Raw genomic sequence first — 24,698 nt, 5'->3', positions numbered from 1 at the left:
AATGTGCCACGTACACGTGTCTGCAGACAGCGATTTGTGGCCAGATCTCTACAAAGGAAACTATGAAGGCAAATTGTATACAACTCACACCGAGAAGATTTGAGGCATGGTTTATTTCATTAAAACACGTAAATAAAGCCATATAAGTTGATTTCTCTTTCATTATTTCCTTTATGATCTAGTTTACCTTGTCAGTAGGAGAGAGGTCTCGGTGATTACGGCCTTTCAGACAGTGGCCCTCCTGCTTCGCTAATCATAGAATGAAACTTCAGGGTCATAATTTGACCTTTCCTGTAATGAAGACTCATTTGTGGAGTTAAAGGATGATAGTCTTTATAACAGTGAAGAAAAGTACAGCTTGTGCTGATTTGTTTTAAGTAAAAGGTTGTATGGTTTGAGGAGATATCAAGAAACAATTATGGGTAATATTGACAAAGAGCAAGACAGGCGTAAAGATGTTGAATATGGAACAATGGAAACTGGTGGAAAACCCAAAGACATGGTTGGATGAGTTTGGTGCGGAAGAAGTTGACCTGGGGTTGAGGTCAAGAGACCTGACCTCAACCCCATCGAAGACCTTTGGGATGAACTGTGCAAACCAGTGCCTGACTTTACAAATGCTCTACTGGATAAATGGTCAAAAATTCCCACAGAAACTCCCCAAAATCTTGCCTTCCCAAAAGAGTGGAGGCTGTTATAGCTGCAAAGGGGGGGGGCAACTACATATTAACGTCTATGTATTTAGAATATGATGTCATCGAGCGTGTCCCAATACTTTTGTCCATATAGTGTATATAGACAGAGTATGATAAAGAATACATAAAAACAGGATACAGTAAATGGGAACTGGATTATCTAACTGTACAAAAGGGCTGTATCCGTGATGGGATCTGAATAGTGTTATGACATCGCAACAGTGAGAACAAGGAAATGTTGATTACCGCAGAGGTGTGAAACAATATCATAAAGTCTATGGCATGCTCAGGCACACTGCCGAGTGGCAGAAAACCCTTTGAAACTTCCTTCACATTGCTTCCCAGAATTTGGCGAGCCCCGAAAGCTGGTTAATTAAGTTGTTGGGAAATAATCACACCTAGAAAAAAAAACACGACTGTCCTCCTACTCTTTACTCTGCCTCTGGCAATACAGGTTAAGTTTCGTATTAACAAATTTTATTTCCTTCTCTCGTGAGCCCTAAACACACCGCAAGCATCACCGCATACAAAGGTTGCGGAGCAGGACTGGAAGATTGCCACCAGACACACGGTTGGAAACAGAGCAGATATCCGATAACGTAATTTAGTAAACAGAGCCAAGTCACTAATAGCTGAAGCAGAGGAATGGAAAGCACGGGGACACCGCAAGCCCAGGCGGAGAAGAAGAAGGAATGCACGACAAACATATACAGTATATATATACTCCGAGAAAGAGGAGAAACACGGCAGCGATCAGACGATCTCACGAGAGACGAAGAACATTTTCTCCCCGAGATCTGCAGGAAGGAAAATGGCAGCTTGATTGATCGGCACAGCTGTAACGGAGGGAAGTCGCAGATGTCATGTTGGAAACGCAACAAGGAATTGTAACTTATCACTGGGTTACGCAAACAACACAAGATGTGTATCGCTACACAGTTACACAAAACCCGGCCGGGCTATGAATCAGCACTGGGTATGGCGGTGCGTTTCCTGCAGAATTGTAAATCATTACGGTACAAGAAGTGTCAGATTGAAAGAGGTGATCGGGAACCACCCCTCTGCCTTAAGTCCACCCCTGTCTATATATATATAGATCAATGTACGTGCTTAACAGAACGTCTCAATTTAACCCTTCCGCAGCCAGAGACCTCGCCTCCAATGACAATGCTCTAGATGTAGTAGTAAACTCCTCCTGCTTCTCTAAAGACACAGAGGGTGCAGATTGCACTTTGTACCTTCTACCAACAGACAGAGCAGGACCTGACATTCATACGACCATAGCCATGCCGCTATTCACCCGAGCCCTGGGCCTTCTACGCCAAGCAAGATCACCCCTGGTCACGAGCAAGGCAGGAGTGGTATACAAACCCCCCAAGGAGGCACTCACCCCAGCGGTAAGTAAAAACAGGGTCCTAATATCACATGTCTAGATATTGACCTTTCTTGTTGAGTCCATTCTCTTTCCGCATAAAATGAACGCACAAACCTTTTTTTTTTTTGGAGATTACTGGGATTTTAAACCTCAAGTTTATGCATTTTGTAATTATTTATGTATCATCCAACTTTTTCAATGTTTACCAAAATATCCGGACAGTGAGCAATCAAAGGGCACGGGGCATCATTGTACAGCGCTACGGACTTTGATGGCGCTATATAAAACAATAAATAATAATAATTAGTAGCATTTAATCAGTGTAAAGCGAAGCTTGCTCCTCTGTTGGGTTCCGGTATTAGGACACCTGTATGCTACTGCCAAGAAACATCTCTGCTCCTCTATAGAAGCGATATTATTACTACATCCCTGCTACGCAGATTGGTAACATTGCGACATTCCGGTACTGACCACATGTATACATACACATGTATACATACACATGTATCCATACAACGCTGCGCCTTCTTCCTGCCTTCCCAAACTGTCCTCCAGTGCTGAAGAAACAGCGATAGCCGTCGGGGCTCGTAAATTAAAAGCCCCTTCTACTGGGGCTAGTGAGAATATATAGCTCTATGACTGCAGCTGTCTCCATTAACACACCGATAAAAAAAAACACAATACATATAGAGCCTGCTAACGGTTCCATTCCAGTCTTAAGCACACTCTGCTTGCACACTCGCTGTCATTATTTACAGCCTCCGGGGACACATCGGTGATAGGGGGAGGGAGCCAAGCACGAGTCTAATGACCTTGGGTAGTGCTCCGGTCACCCAGCTGAGGCCTGTTGCTTTCGGAGTATACACCATTCGCAATCCCTTTTAGCACCTAGCACATTATTATTTTTACTAGGATTATAAATACACGAACGTAGAGCTACGATTTCTGCTTGTGGGGTCTAACAGAGCAACAGACTAATGCATAAGGAGAACAAGGATTTGCCTGTACGCTTACACACACTTACACATGCTTACACACGCTTACACTAACCAGAAAGAAAAGCAATAACATATTCACACCACTCTCTACAACACACGGAGCAATGTACACAATAACGTGTATATACGGCTAAAAAATCATTCACAATCTTCTTACACCCGTTTAATAACATCACTCGTTTCGTATTTCTAATGGTTAAACGTTTTGGGGTTAGCTAAATATTTATTTATGCCGTATCGATGTTAATCCCTGTTAGAAAAGGTAGGTAAAGGGAAATATTTCTAAAGATATAAGTATTTGTGACCTTTCTTGGATTCATTTGGACAGCTCACAGCGAATGCAAGACATTCTGTGCAGCCAGTTTCATTTATCCTTCCACTACGTCCATCTTTTAATCATAAAATGCAAGCTATTAGGTAAACTGGTTACCTAAAGAAAAGTTAATTTTTACTAAGAACCCTCTTCTCATTGTGCTTCTAGGCTTATGACCTTGGCCTTATCTGACTTTGTGAACTATTGATAACAATTTATGTGACTGAGCTATTTAACCCCTTAAGGACAATGGGTGGTCTGTACACCCATTGAAAACAATGCATTTTGTCATTAAGGGGTTAAATAAAATATTAATAATACAAATAATGAATTTATTATTGTGATTTATAAACAGATTGTGCTGTTTTGCTGAGACCTTTAGGGCTGTATGTAGAACACTATGATACATTTCTACAAATTGTTACTGTCCCTCTGAAAAAAGGGACATTTAGGGGTTAAGTGCTCAATGGTTTTAATATGTAAACCATTGCAAGTATTTCGGATCCATAAAAATAGTTGAGTTTAGGAAACCAACAATAAATGCAGCCGGCTTGGGCTCGGTGTGAAGCAGTTTAGAAATAATGACTCTCTGTAGCAAACTCCGTGCTTCGGTATTTCTGAGTTACGATTGTTCTTTACCCGCACACTGTCGACAGCAGCCATAACGCCTTCTAAATAACACACAGGAGACCAGACTACATTTTAACAGATCTGGCGTTAAAACGAGGGGTTGAGTGAATAGAATTTCTAAACATACTGAATCTGTGAGCACATGTAACGTAGACATGTAACGTGGAAATACACACACAGCGCTTCCAGATAGAAACCAGACCACACAACACAGGGACGTCTCCATAGAAACGAAACAGAAGATCCATTCTAAAGTACTAAAGGGACACTGCGAGCCTGTCAACCTTAAAACAAAGCCAAAAGTCCATCGGAATGGGGTTTTTGGAAGGAATATTAACTGAAGGTATAACGGTTCAACATACAAGTGACCTGCATGTTCCTATTCACTCATTTAGCTGTTGTATACCTACTAAGCGTCCCTTTTCATAAGGTCAGTCCCTCTTTAGAACCCAAATCCCACGTTTTCCCTTTTTTTCCAGGAGCTCGCAATGTTTAGAGTGTATAATAGTATCACGAGCCTGAGAGTCAAAACAATAACAGCAGATTTGTTCACTCCCTCTTTCTTCTACTTCAATGAGTTACTGAATGATATCAATAAGCCGCTGTGTTTGAATAGATGGTATTTACAAGAAAGTAAAATATAAATAAGAAGCGGCCTTACACTAGATTTATAAATAATGTAAGATGATATAATAACATAAACAAAAATAAATCATTTATTATTGATCATGCTAACTTTTCAGCACAGGTTGATGAAATATCTTAGGGTACCGATGACTCTGGTTGCCGTGATGCTTACCTGTCGAAGTGAATAAGCTCCGTCCACAGAATCAGAGTTACTAACAACTTTTGTATGTCATCTAATGTTAAAATTATGTTCGTGTCACTACATCTATCTATGCATAATGCTTTAATAAACATCGCCAACAGCCTTCGGACGAGCAGCCTTCATTTTCTATTCTAAACTGAAATCAAACTGACGTGAATGAATGAATAATAAAAATGTGATGTTTACAACTGAAATATTTACATTCTAACATATCAAGTAACGAGCTGTCAGATATCATCTAACACTCCACTGCTTTTAAACGCAGTGAAACAGATGAGTGAATTGAATTTTCAGAAAGCTTACATCTGATTGGCTGCTGCTGCTCCCATTGATTTCTACTGAGCACGTGCATGAAGCATACTGTGGTATGCTCCCTGCTTCAGGAGCGGCCGCTGGGGAGGGACTTAAATGAAGGAGAAGTCTCACCTCCTGACTCCAGTAACTAAAGAACACCTGCTCCGATTTGCATGCATTAAAATTCATCCACACAAAACAAACTCATTACATTTACAATAAGGATGAAGTTCTCCTTTAATATTTTTTTCACGTCAAAATCATTTGAGAGTCTAATGAGACCGCCCCCCCCGGCGTTCATGCCCATTACTAAGTACTTTAATATGCATTCATGTTTGGTGAGGCCATTTGCGTCTGTAAATTGCTTTAATTAGATGAGCTAAACTAGAAAGTTATAAAAAAAAAAGGGCTATCCAAAATGTGTGATTTTCAGTCTCCCTCTCTCTCTCTCCAGGAACAAGGCATTGCCCTAGGGGTCCTCTTTGTGACTTTCCTGCTTCCCTCTGGTTGGGTCTTGGCACACATGGAAAATTATAAGAAAAGGCCAGAATAATCGCTTATCACCTGCTGTCCGGACGGTCTCGGAGAGAGCGATTCGTGGTGGTGAATTGGCCGCAAGCCAGGGGAGCCAGCTGCTTATCTCTCCATATAATTTGCTCTTCAACAGTCGAATACCATTATAGCTATTTTTCTATACAATAAAATGTCTCTGTAGACTCTGACCTCTGTACATTGAATTATTGCAGCTCTTATGTGATACGTGTATATATATATACTTTTGTTACAGTTATAAAGCTGGCTTCCATAGTATGGCTGAAACTACGAATTGATAACATCGGTAATAATCGATAATGAAATTTGTTGTCAATGAATTTCATTATCGATCAGTTGAATCGATTTTTATCGACTATAAGATGAGGGTTTTTTTTAGAGCAAATGCTCTGAAAATACCCCTCGTCTTATAGTATCACCTCAAATAGAGGGGACCCGGATCCTTCTCTCTGGCAGCAGTTGGGCATCTGTGTGATGCGCGCAGACATCCTCCGCTTCTGTCCTCCACTTCTGCTGGGGCTTCTATGATGGAGCACTGGCGTCACATGACCTTCCGGTGTATGGGAGGGGGGCATAAGGAATATCTGGGGGGCAGAGTGACATATCAGGGGGCAAAGTGGCATATAGGGGGATGTAAGGCATATCAGGGGGGCAGAGTGGCATATAGGGAGGTATAAGGCATATCAGGGGGGCAGAGTCGCATATAGGAAAGTATAAAGCAAATCTGGGGGACAGAGTGGCATATAGGGGGAACGGTGGCATATAGGGTGATATAAAGCATATCTGGGGGCATGAGGCATATCTGGGGTATAAGGCATATCAGGGGGGCACAGTGGCATATAGGGGTATAAGGCATATCAAGCAGGCACAGTGGCATATAGGGGGCATAAAGCATATCAGGGGCTATTAGACATATCAGGGGCACAGTGGCATATCAGGGAGGCAGAGTGGCATATAGGAGGTATAAGGCATATCTGGGGGGCAGGTTGGCAAATAAAAGGAAATAAAAACAAGAAATGCATTTTTCTCAATCAGTTTTTATTAAATACGATACAATGGTTTACATATGAATTAATATGTACTAATAAAACGTTTTTAGGTATTAAAACCTAGTTTAAGAAATATTGTGTTTGGGTTCACGTACCTTTTAAAGCTTTTATCATTTTGTCAGTAAAATAAGAAGGCAATTAGGGAAATGCCATTGTGATAAAGATGAAAGAGTTAATGACACATTCATGTAAAGGTTTTTTTTATTCTGATGTGTGTTTAACACCCAGTTTGTTCATTACATTATTTTAAATAAATGAAAAATTAGCATTTTGGGTTTTCTAGTCTGATCAATCAATTAATTGAAAAAATTATCGGCCAACTAATCAATTATGAAAATTATCATTAGTAGCAACCCTATTCCATAGCGGGGGGGGTAATCATTTAGAATGTCTTCAGAACCTTCCTGGATCGTTTCTAGTTTTCAAGCTGGGTGTCTGTCTACAAACCAAAGTGTGGCCTTCATAATGTTTAAAAGGATCTAGGTTCTTCTCAGCTGGAACTTTGCCAACAGCTGGTCCATGAGGTGCCCTTTTCTGCACTGGGCTGAAGAACATTATTGAACTATTATTGATTATATGTAAATGTGGAATGGAGCGCCTATTCAAAAAGAGGGTTTTCGTGTCTTGCTTCCTCCAAGAAAATATAGTACATGTGCAGACCTAATGTATTGCTGTCCTACTTGGACATAATTAATCCAAACTCAAAACATTTCTCTGATGGGAACAAATTGCCGAAGACTTTTATTACCGAAGTGAATAATAAAGTCAAGTTTGGATTTTAACATTGTTGCTCTCAGGATACAATATAATAAATAATCTCATGTACCAAAGACAGCCCTGCTCAGGACGTCAGCCCAATGCCCTGTCTGGTTTATTGGCTTAACGGTTATTAAGACAGGAAAGCGATGGGAGGTAATGTGCTTACTAATCACGAGAAAAAAAAAGTCTTTTATGAGGACATTGCTGAAACATTAAAGGGAATTACTTCATGTTATTGTAACAGCTCCAGTAAGTGAAATATGACATGCTTTGCTAAAGATAATCACCTTGCATTCGATCAAATCATTATCAAATGTTAACAGTGAACCGTTCTACGAACAGAATTCACGTAACAGTACACTAGTTACAGCAACAGCAGGGCAACATTAACTAAACGGTAACACATTCTATATGCGTTACTACCCTAGTATATCATACACACAAAATACACATTTGTATACACACCAGCCAGTCATAACCAATACTGGTGCCTTTCTACATCACAAAAGAAAGAGTAACATTAATGCCCCTGCTTGATTCTCTTTCCATGTTCATCACAAGTACACCCTATAGATTGTAAGCTCTTTGAGCAGAACCCTCCTCACCTGTTGTCTCTGTTAGTCAATTTGTTATACTACATGCTACTTGTTATGTCCTGTCTACCCATTGTACAGCGCTACGGAATTTGATGGCGCTATATAAAACAGTAAATAATAATAAATAATAAGTACACGTCTTATTTATGCATTCCTATTTATTAATCTATTAGCCTATACTTATAACTAAATGCTGACGTGATATGCAGTTTCTGCTGCAAAGAGATGGCTCCATCTGATGTAAATCTGATGTATTTCTGCTCCGGGAGCGCTTTAGATATAACGGGTCTTCCTGTCAGCTTTGCTGATTTATTCAGCTACGTTTGGAGCGATTTGTTTCACGGCCCTATTTTAGATGGTCTTGGATGTAGGGTTCTTGTTCTTAGAAAGATGTTTAGAAATCCACTCGAGATAATACTGGGTGGCGGAGTAAACTCCAGGGCTTTTCTCCTGGGCACAGCCGGAGCCCCAGCTGGTTATGCCGACCACAGTATAGAACTTAGCTTTGTTCCTTTTGCACATTAAAGGTCCTCCACTGTCACCCTGCGAAAAACAAAGAAAAGAAAACATTCCTGAATAAAGACTTTCAATAACTACAAAGCTTTAACTGGGTCTCGCTGTCTTTGCTTTTCCTTCTTGTATTTCACCTTTCCTCTTTCTGAAATGTTCTCTGTCAGCTGTTCCTGGACACAGTGTTACAGAACAAGTACTGTCCAGGATGCTTAAAACTATAACAATCCTCACCCATCATCACCCATGCCCAGAGTAAAAAGAGATGCGTACCTGGCAACTATCGATGCCTCCCTGCTCATATCCAGCGCACAGGTTGTAGTCACCCACTGCTCCGTTGTACCAGGTTGGGCGGTTGCAACGGTCAACTGGAATTAAATTCACTGGGGCTTCTTGAAGGACATCTGATGTTTCTGAGGCTGAAGAGAAAAAGAGTATATTAAACATAGGATCACCATCAGAAATCTTGTGGCCCAGTAAAAACCTAAAACATGGCCGCTAACCCATACAATGCTTCTCACACCACCCTCACAATGAGGCCACAAGCCCTAGCGTTTGCGATGGGGCCACCAGACCCCAAAGTCCAGAAAGGCTCGAAGCCCACAAGGGAAGGCTCCAAACACCAGTCAGGAGGCCAGTAGCAAACCCTATATATAGGTAAAAAACCTAGGATAAAGCTTACATCCTTCTTTGAGGACACCCCAGCCAGCGACGTAGCAGTCATCTAGGTTGTCCACAATGGCGTGTTTGGCAGGAAGGCAGGCAGGCTGAGTGTAGTCATCAAATTTGATGGGCTGATTGAGCCGGAGCAAGGCGATGTCATCACGCTTAGTATGCGGGTCGTACGTCTCATGTTCGATCTTCTCTTTTATCATTCTGATCTGAGCATGTGCCCCCATGTCTGAGAGTTGGTTTGCCCCAAACACGAGTCTCCAGCCATAATATTCGCTGAATAAACCAAAATACAAGTTATTAGTGATCTTTTATTCTTGGGCATTAATAAATACCATATTGACCCCAAAGTCTCAATAGGACAAGCCCCTCATGAGCTCAATGTGGTTATGTGAACGGTTAAATCTTCATTTTAATCTCTAATTAATATCCTGGGAGGACAAACAAAGGAATGCACTAGACCACTAATTCCAAATGGTATATCGCCTTGTGCTCTATTTTCACTGGTCTGCAATACCCACAAAGGCCAGCAGTCTCCTAAACTGACCCAATTCTGCATTCATTCTCCCATAAAACAATTAAAGTACTTACTCGCCAACATCCCGGAAACAATGGGCAGCTGTCAGAACCCATAAATTACTAAGGACGAAACCTCCGCATACGTGGGAATACTCATCGTCCCTGTACTCCTGGATGCTGACAATCCAGGGCCAGTTACCAGGCTCCGCATCCTTTCCTCCCACCACGCGGGAGCCACGGAAATCCTCCGCTAGGGGTCTGTCTCCACAGACTCTGCTGATTTTTTCAGCTACAGTTGGAGCGATTTGTTTCTCGGCCCTCTTTTTCATGGTCTCGGATTCAGGGTTCTTGTTCTTAGAGAGATGTTTAGAAATCCACTCGAGATAATACTGGGTGGCGGAGTAAACTCCAGGGCTTTTCTCCTGGGCACAGCCGGAGCCCCAGCTGGTTATGCCGACCACAGTATAGAACTTAGCTTTGCTCTTTTTGCACATTAAAGGTCCTCCGCTGTCACCCTGCGAAAAACAAAGAAAAGAAAACATTCCTGAATAAAGACTTTCAATAACTACAATGCTTTAACTGGGTCTCACGGTCTTTGCTTTTCCTTCTTGTATTTCACCTTTCCTCTTTCTGAAATGTTCTCTGTCAGCTGTTCCTGGACACAGTGTTACAGAACAAGTACTGTCCAGGATGCTTAAAACTATAACAATCCTCACCCATCATCACCCATGCCCTGAGAAAAAAAGATATGCGTACCTGGCAACTATCGATGCCTCCCTGCTCATATCCAGCGCACAGGTTGTAGTCACCCACTGCTCCGTTGTACCAGGTTGGGCGGTTGCAACGGTCAACTGGAATTAAATTCACTGGGGCTTCTTGAAGGACATCTGATGTTTCTGAGGCTAAAGAAAAAAAGAGTATATTAAACATAGGATCACCATCAGAAATCTTGTGGCCCAGTAAAAACCTAAAACATGGCCCCTATCCCATACAATGCTACTCACACCACCCTCTCAATGAGGCCACCAGGCCCTAGAGCTTGCACTGGGGCCACCAGACCCCAGTGTCCAGAAAGGCTCAATGCCCACAAGGGAAAACTCCAAACACCAGTTAGGAGGCCAGTAGCAAACCCTATATATAGGTAAAAAACCTAGGATAAAGCTTACATCCTTCTTTGAGGACACCCCAGCCAGCGACGTAGCAGTCATCCAGTTTGTCCACAATGGCGTGTTTGGCAGGAAGGCAGGCAGGCTGAGTGTAGTCATCAAATTTGATGGGTTGATTGAGCCGGAGCAAGGCGATGTCATCGCGCTTAGTATGCGGGTCGTACGTCTCATGTTCGATCTTCTCTTTTATCATTCTGATCTGAGCATGTGCCCCCATGTCTGAGAGTTGGTTTGCCCCAAACACGAGTCTCCAGCCATAATATTCACTGAATAAACCAAAATACAAGTTATTAGTGATCTTTTATTCTTGGGCATTAATAAATACCATACTGACCCCAACATCTCAATAGGACAAGCCCCTCATGAGCTCAATGTGGTTATGTGAACGGTTAAATCTTTATTTTAATCTCTAATTAATATCCTGGGAGGACAAACAAAGGAATGCACTAGACCACTAATTCCAAATGGTATATCGCCTTGTGCTCTATTTTCACTGGTCTGCAACACCCACAAAGGCCAGCAGTCTCCTAAACTGACCCAATTCTGCATTCATTCTCCCATAAAACAATTAAAGTACTTACTCGCCAACATCCCGGAAACAATGGGCAGCTGTCAGAACCCATAAATTACTAAGGACGAAACCTCCGCATACGTGGGAATACTCATCGTCCCTGTACTCCTGGATGCTGACTATCCAGGGCCAGTTACCAGGCTCCGCATCCTTTCCTCCCACCACGCGGGAGCCACGGAAATCCTCCGCTAGGGGTCTGTCGCCACAGACTGAAATAGAAATAGAAAGACATTGGAGAAACAAGAGGTTTTACTTTAATGTAAAATGATGCGGATGTTTAAAAAAAAAAAAAAAAAAAAGGAAAAGAAATCTAAAGTTCAATTCGTCCAATATCTAAGCCCATCCTTAAAACCCCAAACACCATAGCTCTAGCAGAATATTTCAAGCACAATAAATTAAAAATGTCTCATCACTAGGGTTTGTCATATATTTTTATCAATTGGCTTATCAATATAAATTACCCATAAGTAGAAACATTATTATTATTATTACTATTATTATTATTATTATCTTATATTATTTTGAAAGCTATTTGACAGTTATAGGCGTTAACGTATTGTACCAATGGGGGGAGGGGTTAATTAAGGAGTTATTTATAGAAGAACAGGTTGTAAAAATATAAAATATCCATGAATTGTAATAGTAATGGTAATCATCTGCATCTCCCCTAAAACCATTAATGCTGTATCATTAAAAACCTGTACTTTCCTTCTGTAATAACCGATCTACTTACCTCTATAGTCAGAGCTCTCAGATGTTCCTAGGAAAGCCCAAATAATTATAAAAATCACATATAACTTCATGCTTACTCCATAGCACTGAAAAGCAATCTGTTTATGCACAAGAGTGTGCAGAATATGTTGTGCACCTGCTAGGATTCTGGCATCATAAAGACAGAGTTAGGTATGAGGTCACAAAATAGTGAAAGTGTGAAACATGGAAATGCAGAGTAAAGACTGAAACAGGGAACTAAATAAATAAATAAATCACTTACATGTACAAAACTTAATATTAAACGGACAAAAAAGCACTGCTTTTCTATCATGTCTAATAAAATATTAATATGCTGCTTTTGTAAGACAATTGTTCATTAAATGTATGATGTGTGGCATCACACACACACATCAACATCATATATATATATATATATATATATATATATATATATATATATATATATATATAATTACACATATATACATATGCACATACAGACTCTCTCTCCCATTATCCATGCAGTTTAAACAGCTTCTCCTAAGCCCAGGAGCACACTTTGGTAGCTTGCATTAGAAAACAAATCTACAGTTCCTCCTACTTATAATGTGCACTTAGAAACTCCAAAATATACAACTATATATTTTTAGTACAAGCGCTAACTATGAAGTCATTTGGCATGGTATTGCCGCATCGACCACATAACTCATAACTATGCGATACAAACTGAAAACACAATTTCCCCCTGTAATATCTAGTAGATGAAACAAGATGCTGTGATCTCCCAGTAGGATATTACTGTGCTTTCCAGGATAACAGAAATCGTAGATCTTCATTTAGATAACCGGAAGCCTGGATCTTTACTTGGATAGCTAGAGATGATTGGAAACATGTTTCCGAAACCAAAAAAATCACCTCTTATTCTCTATTCTCTAAGGGACACGCTGCTTTAATGCATTTGATAGCTGGAAGGTCCCTCTACATTATTACGCGGCCTTTTACAAATGTATGGGGGGTGATTCTGCAGAATACCCCGTAGATATCTGCATTTTTCTTTTTTCTAAAAATACACGGTTCTGCATAGTTCTACTCATTTTTCCAGGCTTTTTCCTTCAATATAAGCGTCGAAAAATTATAGGATTCTTGCCTGGATGTAATGCAAGAGGCTACACATATAAGACTACTTGCACTTACATGAACTGAAGCTCAACAGTGCCCTCGGGTGGCTAGAAATAAAAATTACACTTTATTTAACCCGACCTATATTTCGCACTAGTCCACTGGCTAGCAAATATACATCATGTGCCAAATAAATGGATTCAGCTATAATTGGCAGCCAAAATGGCATAAGGAATGGGCACAGAGAGAAACCTTGCCATTCTCACAATGAAAATCACTCACTGCCTTTCGCACAAAATGATATTTAATATCTAAGAGAACAAAATAATTTCTTTAAGACTTGAGGTTTAAAACGTAACATTTATCAGGCAATGCGTGCGCACGGCTTCTTTTCCCCCTGAGAAATCTTCACCAGAGTCTGGTGTGAGTTCCGCACTGAAGAGTAAATGTTAAAGCAGTTTGTAATGTTCTTTAATATGATTCTTTAACCAGTTTGGGACAGAAAGGATTTCCTTCCCTTTAAGAGAAGCTGCAGCCCATTTACATCAGCAGGAGCGCTTTCTGGGGCCTGTGTGCAAGAGGGCAGATCCGGTGGATCTCTTGCAGGATCAGGTGCTGGAGCTGTCTGGAGGTGACTGTAAAGCACACGGAGGGGTTTCAGCGGGGATCCCAACGGCCATACAGCAGCGTGATGTTCAGATCTCATAAAATACCAAGGGGGCAGCTCCACAGCACCTGCCGGGATACTCTGGGCAAAAGCCTGATGGGCCAATCAAGCACTGCACCTCATGACTGCACCTCCTGCTACAGCTGGCAGTGATTTCTCAGTGACAGGCCAAGTGATGCTTGGATAGATCGCAATCTTTTTGACACCTCATACAGTCCGACAGCATACACTGACACCCCATACAGTCTGACACCGTACACTGACACCCCATACAGTCTGACACCGTACACTGACACCCCATACAGTCCGACAGCATACACTGACACCCCATACAGTCTGACACCGTACACTGACACCCCATACAGTCTGACACCGTACACTGACACCCCATACAGTCTGACAGCATACACTGACACCCCATACAGTCTGACACCGTACACTGACACCTCATACAGTCCGACAGCATACACTGACACCCCATACAGTCTGACACCGTACACTGACACCCCATACAGTCTGACACCGTACACTGACACCTCATACAGTCTGACACCGTACACTGACACCTCATACAGTCCGACAGCATACACTGACACCCCATACAGTCTGACACAGTAAACTGACACCCCATACAGTCTGATCCTGTACACTGACACCCCATACAGTCTGATACCGTACACTGACACCCCATACAGTCTGACACAGTAACCTGACACCTCATACAGTCTGATCCCGTGCACTAACACCCCATACAGTCTGACACAGTACACTGACACGCCATACAATCTGACACCGTACACTGACACCCCATACAGTCTGACACAGTAAACTGACACCCCATACAGTCTGATCCCGTGCACTGACACCCCATACAGTCTAATACCGTACCCTGACACCCCATACAGTCTGATACCGTACCCTGACACCCCATACAGTCTGATCCCATGCACTGACACCCCACACAGTCTGACACAGTACACTGACACCAGATACAGTCTGACACCGTACACTGACACCCCATACAGTCTGACACAGTACACTGACACCCCATACAGTCTGAGCCCGTGCACTGACACCCCATACAGTCTGATACCGTACCCTGACACCCCATACAGTCTGATACCGTACACTGACACCTCATACAGTCTGATCCCATGCACTGACACCCCATACAGTCTGACACCGTAACCTGACACCCCATACAGTCTGATCCCGTGCACTGACACCCCATTCAGTCTGATCCCGTGCACTGACACCCCATTCAGTCTGATACCGTACACTGACACCCCATACAGTCTGACACAGTAACCTGACACCCCATACAGTCTGACACAGTAACCTGACACCTCATACAGTCTGACACCCCATACAGTCCGACACCGTACACTGACACCCCATACAGTCTGACACAGTAAACTGACACCCCATACAGTCTGATCCCGTGCACTGACACCCCATACAGTCTGATACCGTACACTGACACCTCATACAGTCTGATCCCATGCACTGACACCCCATACAGTCTGATCCCATGCACTGACACCCCATACAGTCTGACACAGTACACTGACACCCCACACAGTCTGACACCGTACACTGACAGGTCAGATTCTCTCCCCCTAACATTGTGATCTCTTACATATTATTGTGACAGGAGGCTGTAGCCTCTATAACGGAGGGGCATCATGGGGGGAAATGGGACCGCGGGATACCTGGGGGGTATTTTACTTACACTGCTCGCGTATAAACATTCAAACTCACTCGTCGCACCCCCCGCTCCCCCCGCGCGCTCACTCCCTATCGGCCGCCGCTGCATGGAAGCCTCGCGAAACTTCTCCGCGACCCTGCGTGTGTCAGATGCAGACATAAACAGAACGCCTGATTGGTTAGAGAGATGAATGGGCGGGACGATTTTCCGGTAGTTTCTAGATGTCTCTAGGAGAATCTGAGCGATGAGCTCGAGAAGACTGAGCTGATTGGTCAGTGCCGTGAAGAAGTCTCAGGAAGTTTCGAGCCGTTTCCCGAGCAACGTTGTTAGGTATAAATGCATCCCGGAGAAAACGTTGCGCATCAGTACGGTTGAACTGAAGATTGTTAAATAAGAACCAATATCTTGATACGGAGCGCGACTTCTGCACCAAACTACAGAAGATAACGAGAGCGCGATTATCCGCTGCAAAAGAAACGGACTCCTTGTTCCTGGCCCATTAAGAGAGAGCACCTGAGCCGTCACATCTGTCTAGCACAAGAGACCACCTGAGACTGTTACATTACTTGAACCTTTAGAATGGCAAATAAAGGGGTTGCTATTGGAATTGATCTGGGAACGACCTATTCTTGTGTTGGGGTCTTCCAACACGGCAAGGTGGAGATCATCGCTAATGATCAGGGGAACCGCACCACCCCTAGTTATGTTGCCTTCACTGACACTGAGAGGCTGATTGGAGATGCTGCCAAGAACCAAGTGGCCCTCAATCCACAGAACACAGTGTTTGATGCCAAAAGACTAATTGGCAGGAGGTTTGATGAGCCAGTGGTGCAGTCTGACATGAAGCATTGGCCCTTCCAAGTGATCAGTGATGGAGGCAAGCCCAAGGTTAAAGTGGACTACAAGGGAGAAGAAAAAACCTTTTCTCCTGAAGAGATTTCCTCCATGGTGCTAACCAAGATGAAAGAGACAGCTGAAGCCTATCTGGGCTACTCTGTGACTAATGCTGTTATCACTGTGCCAGCATACTTTAATGACTCTCAAAGACAGGCCACTAAGGATGCCGGGGTGATCGCTGGGTTGAATGTTCTGAGGATCATCAATGAGCCCACCGCAGCTGCTATTGCCTATGGTCTGGACAAGAGTGGGAAAGGAGAGCGAAACATCTTGATCTTTGATCTTGGAGGTGGTACTTTTGATGTGTCCATCCTGACCATTGATGATGGTATCTTTGAAGTCAAATCCACCGCTGGGGACACCCATCTGGGAGGTGAAGACTTTGACAACCGCATGGTGAACCACTTTGTAGAAGAGTTCAAACGCAAGCATAAAAAAGACCTGTCTCAAAATAAGAGGGCGATTAGGAGACTGAGAACAGCCTGTGAGAGAGCTAAGCGCACTCTGTCATCCAGCACCCAGGCCAGCATAGAGATTGACTCTCTCTTTGAGGGCATTGACTTCTACACTTCCATCACAAGGGCTCGGTTTGAAGAACTCTGCTCAGATCTTTTCAGGGGAACTCTGGAGCCTGTAGAAAAAGCTTTGAGAGATGCCAAACTGGACAAGTCTCATATTCATGAGATCGTCCTAGTGGGAGGTTCCACTCGCATTCCCAAAGTTCAAAAGCTACTACAAGACTTCTTTAATGGCCGAGAACTTAATAAAAGCATCAATCCTGATGAAGCGGTGGCATATGGTGCAGCTGTCCAGGCTGCAATTTTGATGGGAGACAAGTCAGAAAACGTTCAGGACCTGCTGCTGTTAGATGTTGCCCCTCTTTCTTTGGGCTTGGAGACAGCAGGTGGGGTGATGACTGTTCTCATCAAACGCAACACAACCATCCCCACAAAGCAGACCCAGATCTTTACCACCTATTCTGACAACCAACCAGGAGTACTCATCCAGGTCTACGAAGGAGAGAGAGCAATGACCAAAGACAACAACCTCCTAGGAAAGTTCGACCTGAGTGGGATCCCCCCAGCCCCACGGGGGGTACCGCAGATCGAAGTAACTTTTGACATAGATGCCAATGGAATTCTGAATGTGGCTGCAGTTGACAAGAGCTCTGGCAAGCAGAACAAAATAACCATTACCAATGACAAGGGAAGGCTTAGCAAGGAAGATATTGAGAGGATGGTACAGGAGGCAGAGAGATACAAAGCTGATGATGAGGCACAGAAAGAGAAGATTGCTGCCAAGAATGGACTTGAAGCCTATGCCTTCAATATGAAGAGCACTGTTGATGATGATGCCATCAAGGGCAAGATTAGCGAAGAAGACAAAAACGCAATTCTGGAAAAATGCAAGCAGGTCATCAACTGGCTGGAGGCGAATCAACTGGCAGAAAAGGAAGAATACATCCATCAGCAGAAGGAACTGGAAAAGGTGTGTAATCCTATCATAACCAAGCTGTACCAGGGAGGTATGCCAGGTGCCACCAGCGGTGCCCAGCCAAAGGCAGGTCCCACCATTGAAGAGGTAGATTAAAAACATGTCAGAGGAAATGGACATTGAACTTTTGTCCAGCAATTTCAAGACAATATTGTTAACTGCACTTTGTTTAGGTTTCTATAGCATTATTTCCTTAAATTGTGAATGACTTAATCTATATAGATATATATATATATATTACCCACAGTATATTAACATACAGCTGCATTGCTGCTTGTGGCATTATTGTGATGGTGGCTTGTTTTAACTGTTTAAATGTCACCTGGAACCACCACACACCTCTTAAATACATGTCCGTGTTAAAGCTATGTGCAATGCAAAGTCTACGGGTCGTTCTGTTTGTTGAGACAGTTGCTGTTGGTACATAAAGTAGAATGATGACACTGCACTTTCTATCCCCTTGTATCGAATCTGCTGATACAGGGTAAAGCACCTTCTAAATGTATGCGTTTGAAGTGTTAAATTGTTAAATGAAAACAGTAATTATACAGAGACTGTTCTAAAGTGTATCTTCCTTTTGTGCTAAATGCTGCCGTGTACATTTCAATGGCTAACGTTACATTCCATGTGTACCAGTGTTTGTGGTTCTTAAATAAAGCATTACCAGAAATCCATTTCCAGTGGGCTTTTTGTTGTATTTTTGTCCAAGCATCATACACAATACATAAGTCAGTGGCAATAAGACCACTTCTATGACTTTGTGTTACCCCCATGGTCTATAGTTATTTAAAACACAACGCAGTGGGTGTTTACACATTTATGCTAGGGATTAAGGTTTTTTATCCAGTGCAAGAAAAGAAGGGCATACCTCCGTAATAAATCCTGTATTCATATAAAATGAACGGAAATGTAGTAAAATATAAGCATTAAGTTATATATAAATGCAACATATTTACTAGTACTTCGAAAACATTAATCAGGTACCTATTGATGGATACAATGACTGCGTGTAACCTCCTACAGGCTAATTTATTGTGTTGTGAAACCCACTTCCCATATAACACGATAGGTAAAGAAAAAAAAAAACTCAATAAAATTACAGAAAATCGGTTTATTCACCAGTTCCCATTTGCAGGCAGATAAATCCCATAAAGTAAGGGGCTCTATCCTAGAGATAGAGCCAGACACAGATTACACATTTTACAAACTGCAGAGGAAACTGGTTCAATTCCAAACAAGTCCTTCCAAAATCCACACGCCGTGCTGAAGAAAAGACACAGCATGTCTATCTCCTGGAGAAAGGGCCAACGACATCACTGTGCAGTAACAAAAATGCTGAAATATCTACGTCAGAATATCATGAGCCTGCTGTTCTACCAACATCTCCATGCTCTTTACGTCTGTGCACCAGAACTCAAGACGGTCCTTCATTCCCTTTATCTACAAAAAAAAAAAGATCATACAGTAAATATTTTTTTTAAAAAGTAAAGAAACTACAGAAACAGTCCTCAGTGGCATTGCAGGTGATCTGCAATAACGGAAATAGAATAACAGTTGCTAAGCCTAGCTGCAAAAGGCAAACGCTTTAAGTGTACACGTAAGAAAAAAAGTTATGACACGCTGGTAAAAAAAAACAAAAAAAAACACCATTGACGTTGAGACTCTCCAGTACCTGTTGCAGATCTAGAACCCGTGGCTGCACCCATGTGATGTGCACTCGCTTGTCTACTTCATCAATACTGCCGCGGAGCAGTCCCACTGACAGGGCTTTCATAACAACAAGTTCCACCTAGGAGGGAAGTAGAGGAATTTTACAAGATCGATCCTCACTGTGTACTGAAAAAGTGCTAAGAGAAACAAAATTAGAATCTGCACTGAAAAAAGCGCTTCATATAATACATAATTTACACTCAGTTGAAGGTAATTCTTGAAAAAAAGTTTCTAGAAAAGCAGTGGAATAAATAACACCAATAAAGGTTTGTACTCACATCATTAACATCTACTTGTGCACTTTTTGCTATTTCCTCAAAGGTAAGCTGGCGATGATTAGCCGGACGTGTGAAGGTCATCTGGACGAGAAAAGTGGGACAATCCATTATGTGGGATCAGTAAGAGTTACACTGACTTTGTATTGTAGCATGTGTAATCATACGATGCCAAAGAAACACAAACAGGAGGATTTCTTTTACACCTCACTGTCATGCAGAGCTTCTCACCTCCATCAGACAAAGCAGCTGAATCTTTTTTAGCAAAAGGCTTTCATTAGCAGCGAGATCAGGCTAAAAATAAGAAGGGATAAATGTAAGTAAACAAAAGGGTGAACATAAAAGAGGGTCAATGTTCACCCTTCAGAGAACTAAAACGGTAGAAGATTTAGAACATTAAGTAGATATGATAAAAGACTTTTGGAAGTCCCATCAAGAGAAGATCGCTGTGTACTTATACCTGTTGTCCCCAAGCCGTTTTCAAAGCTCTGAAGGTCTCCACGTTGCCGCTGTTAAAGGCATACAGTGTGTCGATCAGCCACTGCCGATCGGAACTGCGCAAGGATTCTAGCACAGGATGCATCAGCTGGGACGAGAGAAATATCTGTTTTAGATTGTCTGTATTAAGCCTTTACAGAACCGGAAAAGATTGTTTCAATCTTTAGAAACACAATTAGTCAGCTAGAGTCTTCGTTAACACTAGCTATATCATACAGGAGAATACACATCAAAAGACTCACCAGTTCTCCAAAGTTGTAGACTCCATCCCCAAGGAGACCAGCGAGCCCCAGAGTAAAGGCTCTGTCTTGCTGTTCTGAAACTGCAACACAATAGAATTGGGTGATGAAACAAACATTACAATAATTCAATCATAAAAGATAAAAAGGAGTTGATAAGCGCTGATATAACAAATGCAGATAACAGCAAGTTCATTAAATGCCCCACAGGCTGCAAACACTTAAACCAATTGTATGTGTATAACCTCTCTGAAAAGCATCACTCGTAATGGGCTACGGCACTTTTCAAATATTATTTAATAATGTCAAAAGCGGTGTTAGCGGCAGATACAGCGAAATAATAACAAAATACCCTTCTTATAGAAATATTTAGCACGTTTAAGTCCCTACACCACTGTCAGGTTACATTTACCAGTAGAAATCTTTTGCAAGTCACAGATTGTACATTTTAGTTTTAAGTTTATATCAGCAGCCAATATACCTGGGAGATCTTTATGGTCTGTGCAGCCAAGGAATCGCAGAGCATCCTTATAGTAAGAGGCATGGTTACCGATCGTCTGATAGTATTTGCTAGACAGGTCATAGAAACGGCTGTGCACAGAGGTCACTCCGGGAAGACCACCAAGCATCTCATCCACAGCCTCAATTGTTTCCTAAAATGTCATTAAAACTTTAGTTCTGCGGACCCCGACCAGATTAATCACAAATTTGGTTAACAATGAGCATGTTATGACTAAATTAAGAGGCTCCCACTTTTACAATTAAAAACAGCAGAAACAGCACAAGTACGCTTTATAAGTGATAAATGACAATATACTAGCATGTCCGTATGATTAATTCAAAATATACCAAACACACATATTGGTCATGGAGCACAACGTGTAGACTGTACCCATGCCATCTAACCCAAACTTTTCGGCGTGGATGGCTTTATCAAGAGTAATGGAGTGCACTTACTAGTTCTTTACCCTCCTGACCCTTTACAATTACCTTTGTAGCTTGCAGGTCTCCAATATTAAGCTTCAATGCTCCTATGGCAGTTCTGCACAGTATAACCGCCTCATCACTGCTCTTCACCTAAAAGCACAAAAGAACAGATGTTTCCACTGTGCTGTCTTTAGTGCAGCTTCAGAAACCTGAGCACTGCTGATGGAAATGATATTAACGTATATACTGGTGCTATCTTCCACACACCTTCTCCCTGGTTTTCTCCAAGAAGCTGAGAGCCACGTTGGGATCTGGTATAAAGTAAAAATGAATAAAGTCAAATTATATTTGCCTCTCATACACTGACAGTCTTTTTCCCTCAACCTTACAAACATTCTCGCTCCACCATAAAAACCTAGTTTTCCTGCAATACTGCAGTTTATGAAAAAATGGTAAGCCATCCCGTTTTAACACCTTACTTACCAGTCATCTGTCTCACCACATGGAGTATTATTTCTACCAGGGACAATGGGTTCATCCTGGAATAAGATACACAAAGATCATGATGAACTATATTTTTAAACAAACGAGAGCAAGGTAAGAAAAAAACGACATACAACATATAGCCATGATATTTGTGACAATGTTCAAGCGATGCTTCAGTATAAAATACCGTCTCAACAGAACAAAAGGACGGTCCAACAATATATTATGCATTGTACCATTTGACAGGGATCTTACCTGTGTTCAAAGTCGCTGATAAAGTTCTCATATAGCTGTGAAGAAATAAAAAAACAGGTTTAGGATGACAATATCACAGGAGACGGTAAATATCAAGCCTAGTGAATGGAGGATACAGTTATTGGTAAAGAAGGAAAGGTGATTCATTATGTGGTTTCATCTTCTGTATATCATTCAATAGAATTGTCTATGACAGGCGTATCACACAAAAACAGGTAAATAGCTACCTTAATGAGCCCATCTCCCTTGGCACATTCGGGATTTTCTACAAACTCCAAAAGCTGCAGGGTCAGCTGGTGCCACAACCTGAAAAACACACATTTCCAAAAAAGTGCATTAAAACGATGTGTAACACGAGCTGTCAGCAGCAAGGGTACACGTGCACATTCTCCATCACATCCAATGGATAGGGATCTCCCTTTTGTTGCGAATTGTTCCTCGCTGGTGATTTTTACATATTTTATTCAAACAGGAACAGCGCTCTCGTGTGCTCCGAATAATGGCACATCCGTACCTATTCTAACAGCCAAAATCTCACAAAAAAGCATTTATTTTAGGATGTGAACACACGTTACACACCATTTACTTCTATCACGCCAGCAGATTCCGCAGCACTGCTACAAAAGGAAAATATTTAGGAAAACAACTCAAAATGAATAACATTAAGTATATACTGGAAGGGGGACCTTGTGAGCTTACAATCTACACCATTACCCTGTGTAACATGATTTTGGTTTTAAACACATAGGTGTTAATAATCCCTTCCAGCCATTTGTATCAGATTCTGGCTGTCATGTTGGGTAGTAGAAGGGTAATTGTTAGGTGTCATTGTACCCTTACTTTTTGTTGTGCAGCTCCTCCAGCCGATGCCAAATAGCTGCCGTCTCAGGCGAGGTGCTCTGGCTCTGCTGAAGCTGTAAGAACCCGGTCACGTCCCTCATAATTACGTCTTAAAAAACAAATATTCACGGGAAAAATGTGAGAAACTAGCCGGCCACCTCTAGCGGAAATGCTCCCTGTAAGCTGCACACTCACTTCCGGAAAGCGAAGGGCCATGAACCGGAAGAGCTACAGAATACTACAATCCCCAGCGTGCAATGGCAGAGGGAACGTAGCGAGCCATGGCAACTGTTACTAGGCAATGTCTTTACATTACATTTACGGCCTGGGTCTGTTGGTTTGATTGAGGTCCGAGCCAGAGTAGGGAAAGGAATGGAATTAATAATGAACTGTGACAGGACTGTTATTAATTTGTGAGAGGAGGGTTAGACAGCGCCATTGTTTAGATTTTTAAACGTGTGTCTATATTTTATACATAAATGGAATCATTTATATATTCAGCAGAATATTTATATGAAAAGTTACATGAAAAATCAAATGACCGAACCTATGACATCAATGGACATTATTTTCAGGTATATTTAGCAAAAAATATATATAAAGGAAAAATGATTACGTATACATAAATATCGCATAGTGGGGCCATTCAAATTAAATGAAAATGCCATAAATAAAAGGCATGATAAGAAAAAATGTCAGATATCATGGGTGCGTTCAATGGTGAGGATTTTTTATTTTTTAGGGTTTTTTTTCCCCATTTCCTTTCACCCTAACCCCTAGTGCTGTATACAGTAATGTAGGTCGACATTAATGAAAACCAGGTTTTGTCTCATTTTGCTCCGATAAACTTCCTTTATCTACAGACGTGGAGGCCGCCATTGCTGTCAGTCATGTAATATGTTGGGTGCCTTTCCCTGTTCAAACACCACAATGAGCTGATTTTTTTATGTAAAGGTCCATAGACTTTCATTAGTCAGAGTGTCCCGCTGAGTGATTGAGACGGAGCCATTCTATTATTTACCACAGGCAGTATGTTAAGGAGTCTAGTAGAATAGACTACGATTGCACAGTGCAAAAACATACACATGGCAGTTGTCTAAAAACATATTTTGCAAAAGCCAGAATTGTCTAAAAGAAAACAGCACAATTCGTCTAAAACTTAACCCCTTAAGGACCGGGCTCATTTTTCGTTTTCTACCCTGTGGGACCGAGGCTGTTTTGACACTTTTGTGGTGCTTGTGTTCAGGTGTAATTTTCTCCTCACCCATTTAGTGTACCCACATAAGTTATATATTGTTTTTTTCAGGACAAGATGGGCTTTCTTCAGATACCATTATTTTG

The 24,698-nt window shown here is 41.9% G+C and overlaps 4 protein-coding genes and 1 long non-coding RNA gene across 5 annotated transcripts; 2 read left to right on the top strand and 3 right to left on the bottom strand.

The window, feature by feature from the left end:
• The first annotated feature begins 1,438 nt into the window (after window positions 1-1,438).
• Window positions 1,439-5,856, top strand: LOC128466946 (uncharacterized). Its single transcript, XR_008345656.1, has 2 exons — window positions 1,439-2,092; window positions 5,589-5,856. It is a non-coding gene; the product is annotated as an uncharacterized LOC128466946 (long non-coding RNA).
• A 2,335-nt stretch (window positions 5,857-8,191) lies between these two features.
• LOC128467606 (acrosin-like) lies at window positions 8,192-9,475 on the bottom strand. The gene is made up of 3 exons (XM_053449279.1): window positions 9,283-9,475; window positions 8,874-9,019; window positions 8,192-8,633 (listed from the first exon to the last, which is right to left on the bottom strand). The coding sequence occupies exons 1-3, from the start codon at window positions 9,473-9,475 to the stop codon at window positions 8,442-8,444; spliced, it is 531 nt and encodes a 176-aa protein (XP_053305254.1). The 3' UTR covers window positions 8,192-8,441.
• Window positions 9,476-9,944: 469 nt separating this feature from the next.
• LOC128467604 (acrosin-like) lies at window positions 9,945-12,331 on the bottom strand. Its single transcript, XM_053449276.1, has 6 exons — window positions 12,262-12,331; window positions 11,539-11,737; window positions 10,958-11,223; window positions 10,548-10,693; window positions 10,016-10,306; window positions 9,945-9,968 (listed from the first exon to the last, which is right to left on the bottom strand). Exons 1-6 carry the CDS (start codon window positions 12,329-12,331, stop codon window positions 9,945-9,947), a joined length of 996 nt encoding a protein of 331 aa, XP_053305251.1.
• Window positions 12,332-16,192: 3,861 nt separating this feature from the next.
• Window positions 16,193-18,801, top strand: LOC128466942 (heat shock 70 kDa protein-like). Its single transcript, XM_053448409.1, has one exon. It carries the CDS (start codon window positions 16,316-16,318, stop codon window positions 18,221-18,223), a length of 1,908 nt encoding a protein of 635 aa, XP_053304384.1. The 5' UTR covers window positions 16,193-16,315; the 3' UTR covers window positions 18,224-18,801.
• A 422-nt stretch (window positions 18,802-19,223) lies between these two features.
• Window positions 19,224-23,565, bottom strand: PSMD13 (proteasome 26S subunit, non-ATPase 13). The gene is made up of 13 exons (XM_053448410.1): window positions 23,358-23,565; window positions 22,745-22,823; window positions 22,518-22,552; window positions 22,260-22,315; window positions 22,044-22,087; window positions 21,840-21,926; window positions 21,331-21,502; window positions 20,853-20,932; window positions 20,573-20,698; window positions 20,344-20,406; window positions 20,116-20,196; window positions 19,800-19,916; window positions 19,224-19,567 (listed from the first exon to the last, which is right to left on the bottom strand). Exons 1-13 carry the CDS (start codon window positions 23,456-23,458, stop codon window positions 19,472-19,474), a joined length of 1,137 nt encoding a protein of 378 aa, XP_053304385.1. The 5' UTR covers window positions 23,459-23,565; the 3' UTR covers window positions 19,224-19,471.
• Between the last annotated feature and the right edge of the window lie 1,133 nt (window positions 23,566-24,698).

This window comes from Spea bombifrons, chromosome 10 (genome assembly GCF_027358695.1).
Source record: "Spea bombifrons isolate aSpeBom1 chromosome 10, aSpeBom1.2.pri, whole genome shotgun sequence".
In the NCBI taxonomy this organism is placed as follows: Eukaryota; Metazoa; Chordata; class Amphibia; order Anura; family Pelobatidae; genus Spea; species Spea bombifrons.
Note: the sequence above shows the minus strand (reverse complement) of the source record. Positions and strands in the feature narration are given on the sequence as shown.

Bases quoted from the DNA above. Each gene is read 5' to 3' on its own strand.
- LOC128467606 (XM_053449279.1), bottom strand. From the start codon at position 9,475: ATGATAAAAGAGAAGATCGAACATGAGACGTACGACCCGCATACTAAG. The intron at 9,020-9,282 runs GTAAGCTTTATC...TTTTCTCTTCAG, and splicing joins GGGTGTCCTCAAAGAAGGAT to CCTCAGAAACATCAGATGTC. The intron at 8,634-8,873 runs GTACGCATCTCT...TGTTTTTCGCAG, and splicing joins GAGGCATCGATAGTTGCCAG to GGTGACAGTGGAGGACCTTT.
- LOC128467604 (XM_053449276.1), bottom strand. From the start codon at position 12,331: ATGAAGTTATATGTGATTTTTATAATTATTTGGGCTTTCCTAGGAACA. The intron at 11,738-12,261 runs GTAAGTAGATCG...TTTCTATTTCAG, and splicing joins TGAGAGCTCTGACTATAGAG to TCTGTGGCGACAGACCCCTA. The intron at 10,307-10,547 runs GTACGCATATCT...TGTTTTTCGCAG, and splicing joins GAGGCATCGATAGTTGCCAG to GGTGACAGCGGAGGACCTTT.
- LOC128466942 (XM_053448409.1), top strand. From the start codon at position 16,316: ATGGCAAATAAAGGGGTTGCTATTGGAATTGATCTGGGAACGACCTAT.
- PSMD13 (XM_053448410.1), bottom strand. From the start codon at position 23,458: ATGAGGGACGTGACCGGGTTCTTACAGCTTCAGCAGAGCCAGAGCACC. The intron at 22,553-22,744 runs GTAGCTATTTAC...ATTTCTTCACAG, and splicing joins AGGGAGATGGGCTCATTAAG to CTATATGAGAACTTTATCAG. The intron at 20,197-20,343 runs GTGAGAAGCTCT...TTTCTCGTCCAG, and splicing joins AGCTGCTTTGTCTGATGGAG to ATGACCTTCACACGTCCGGC.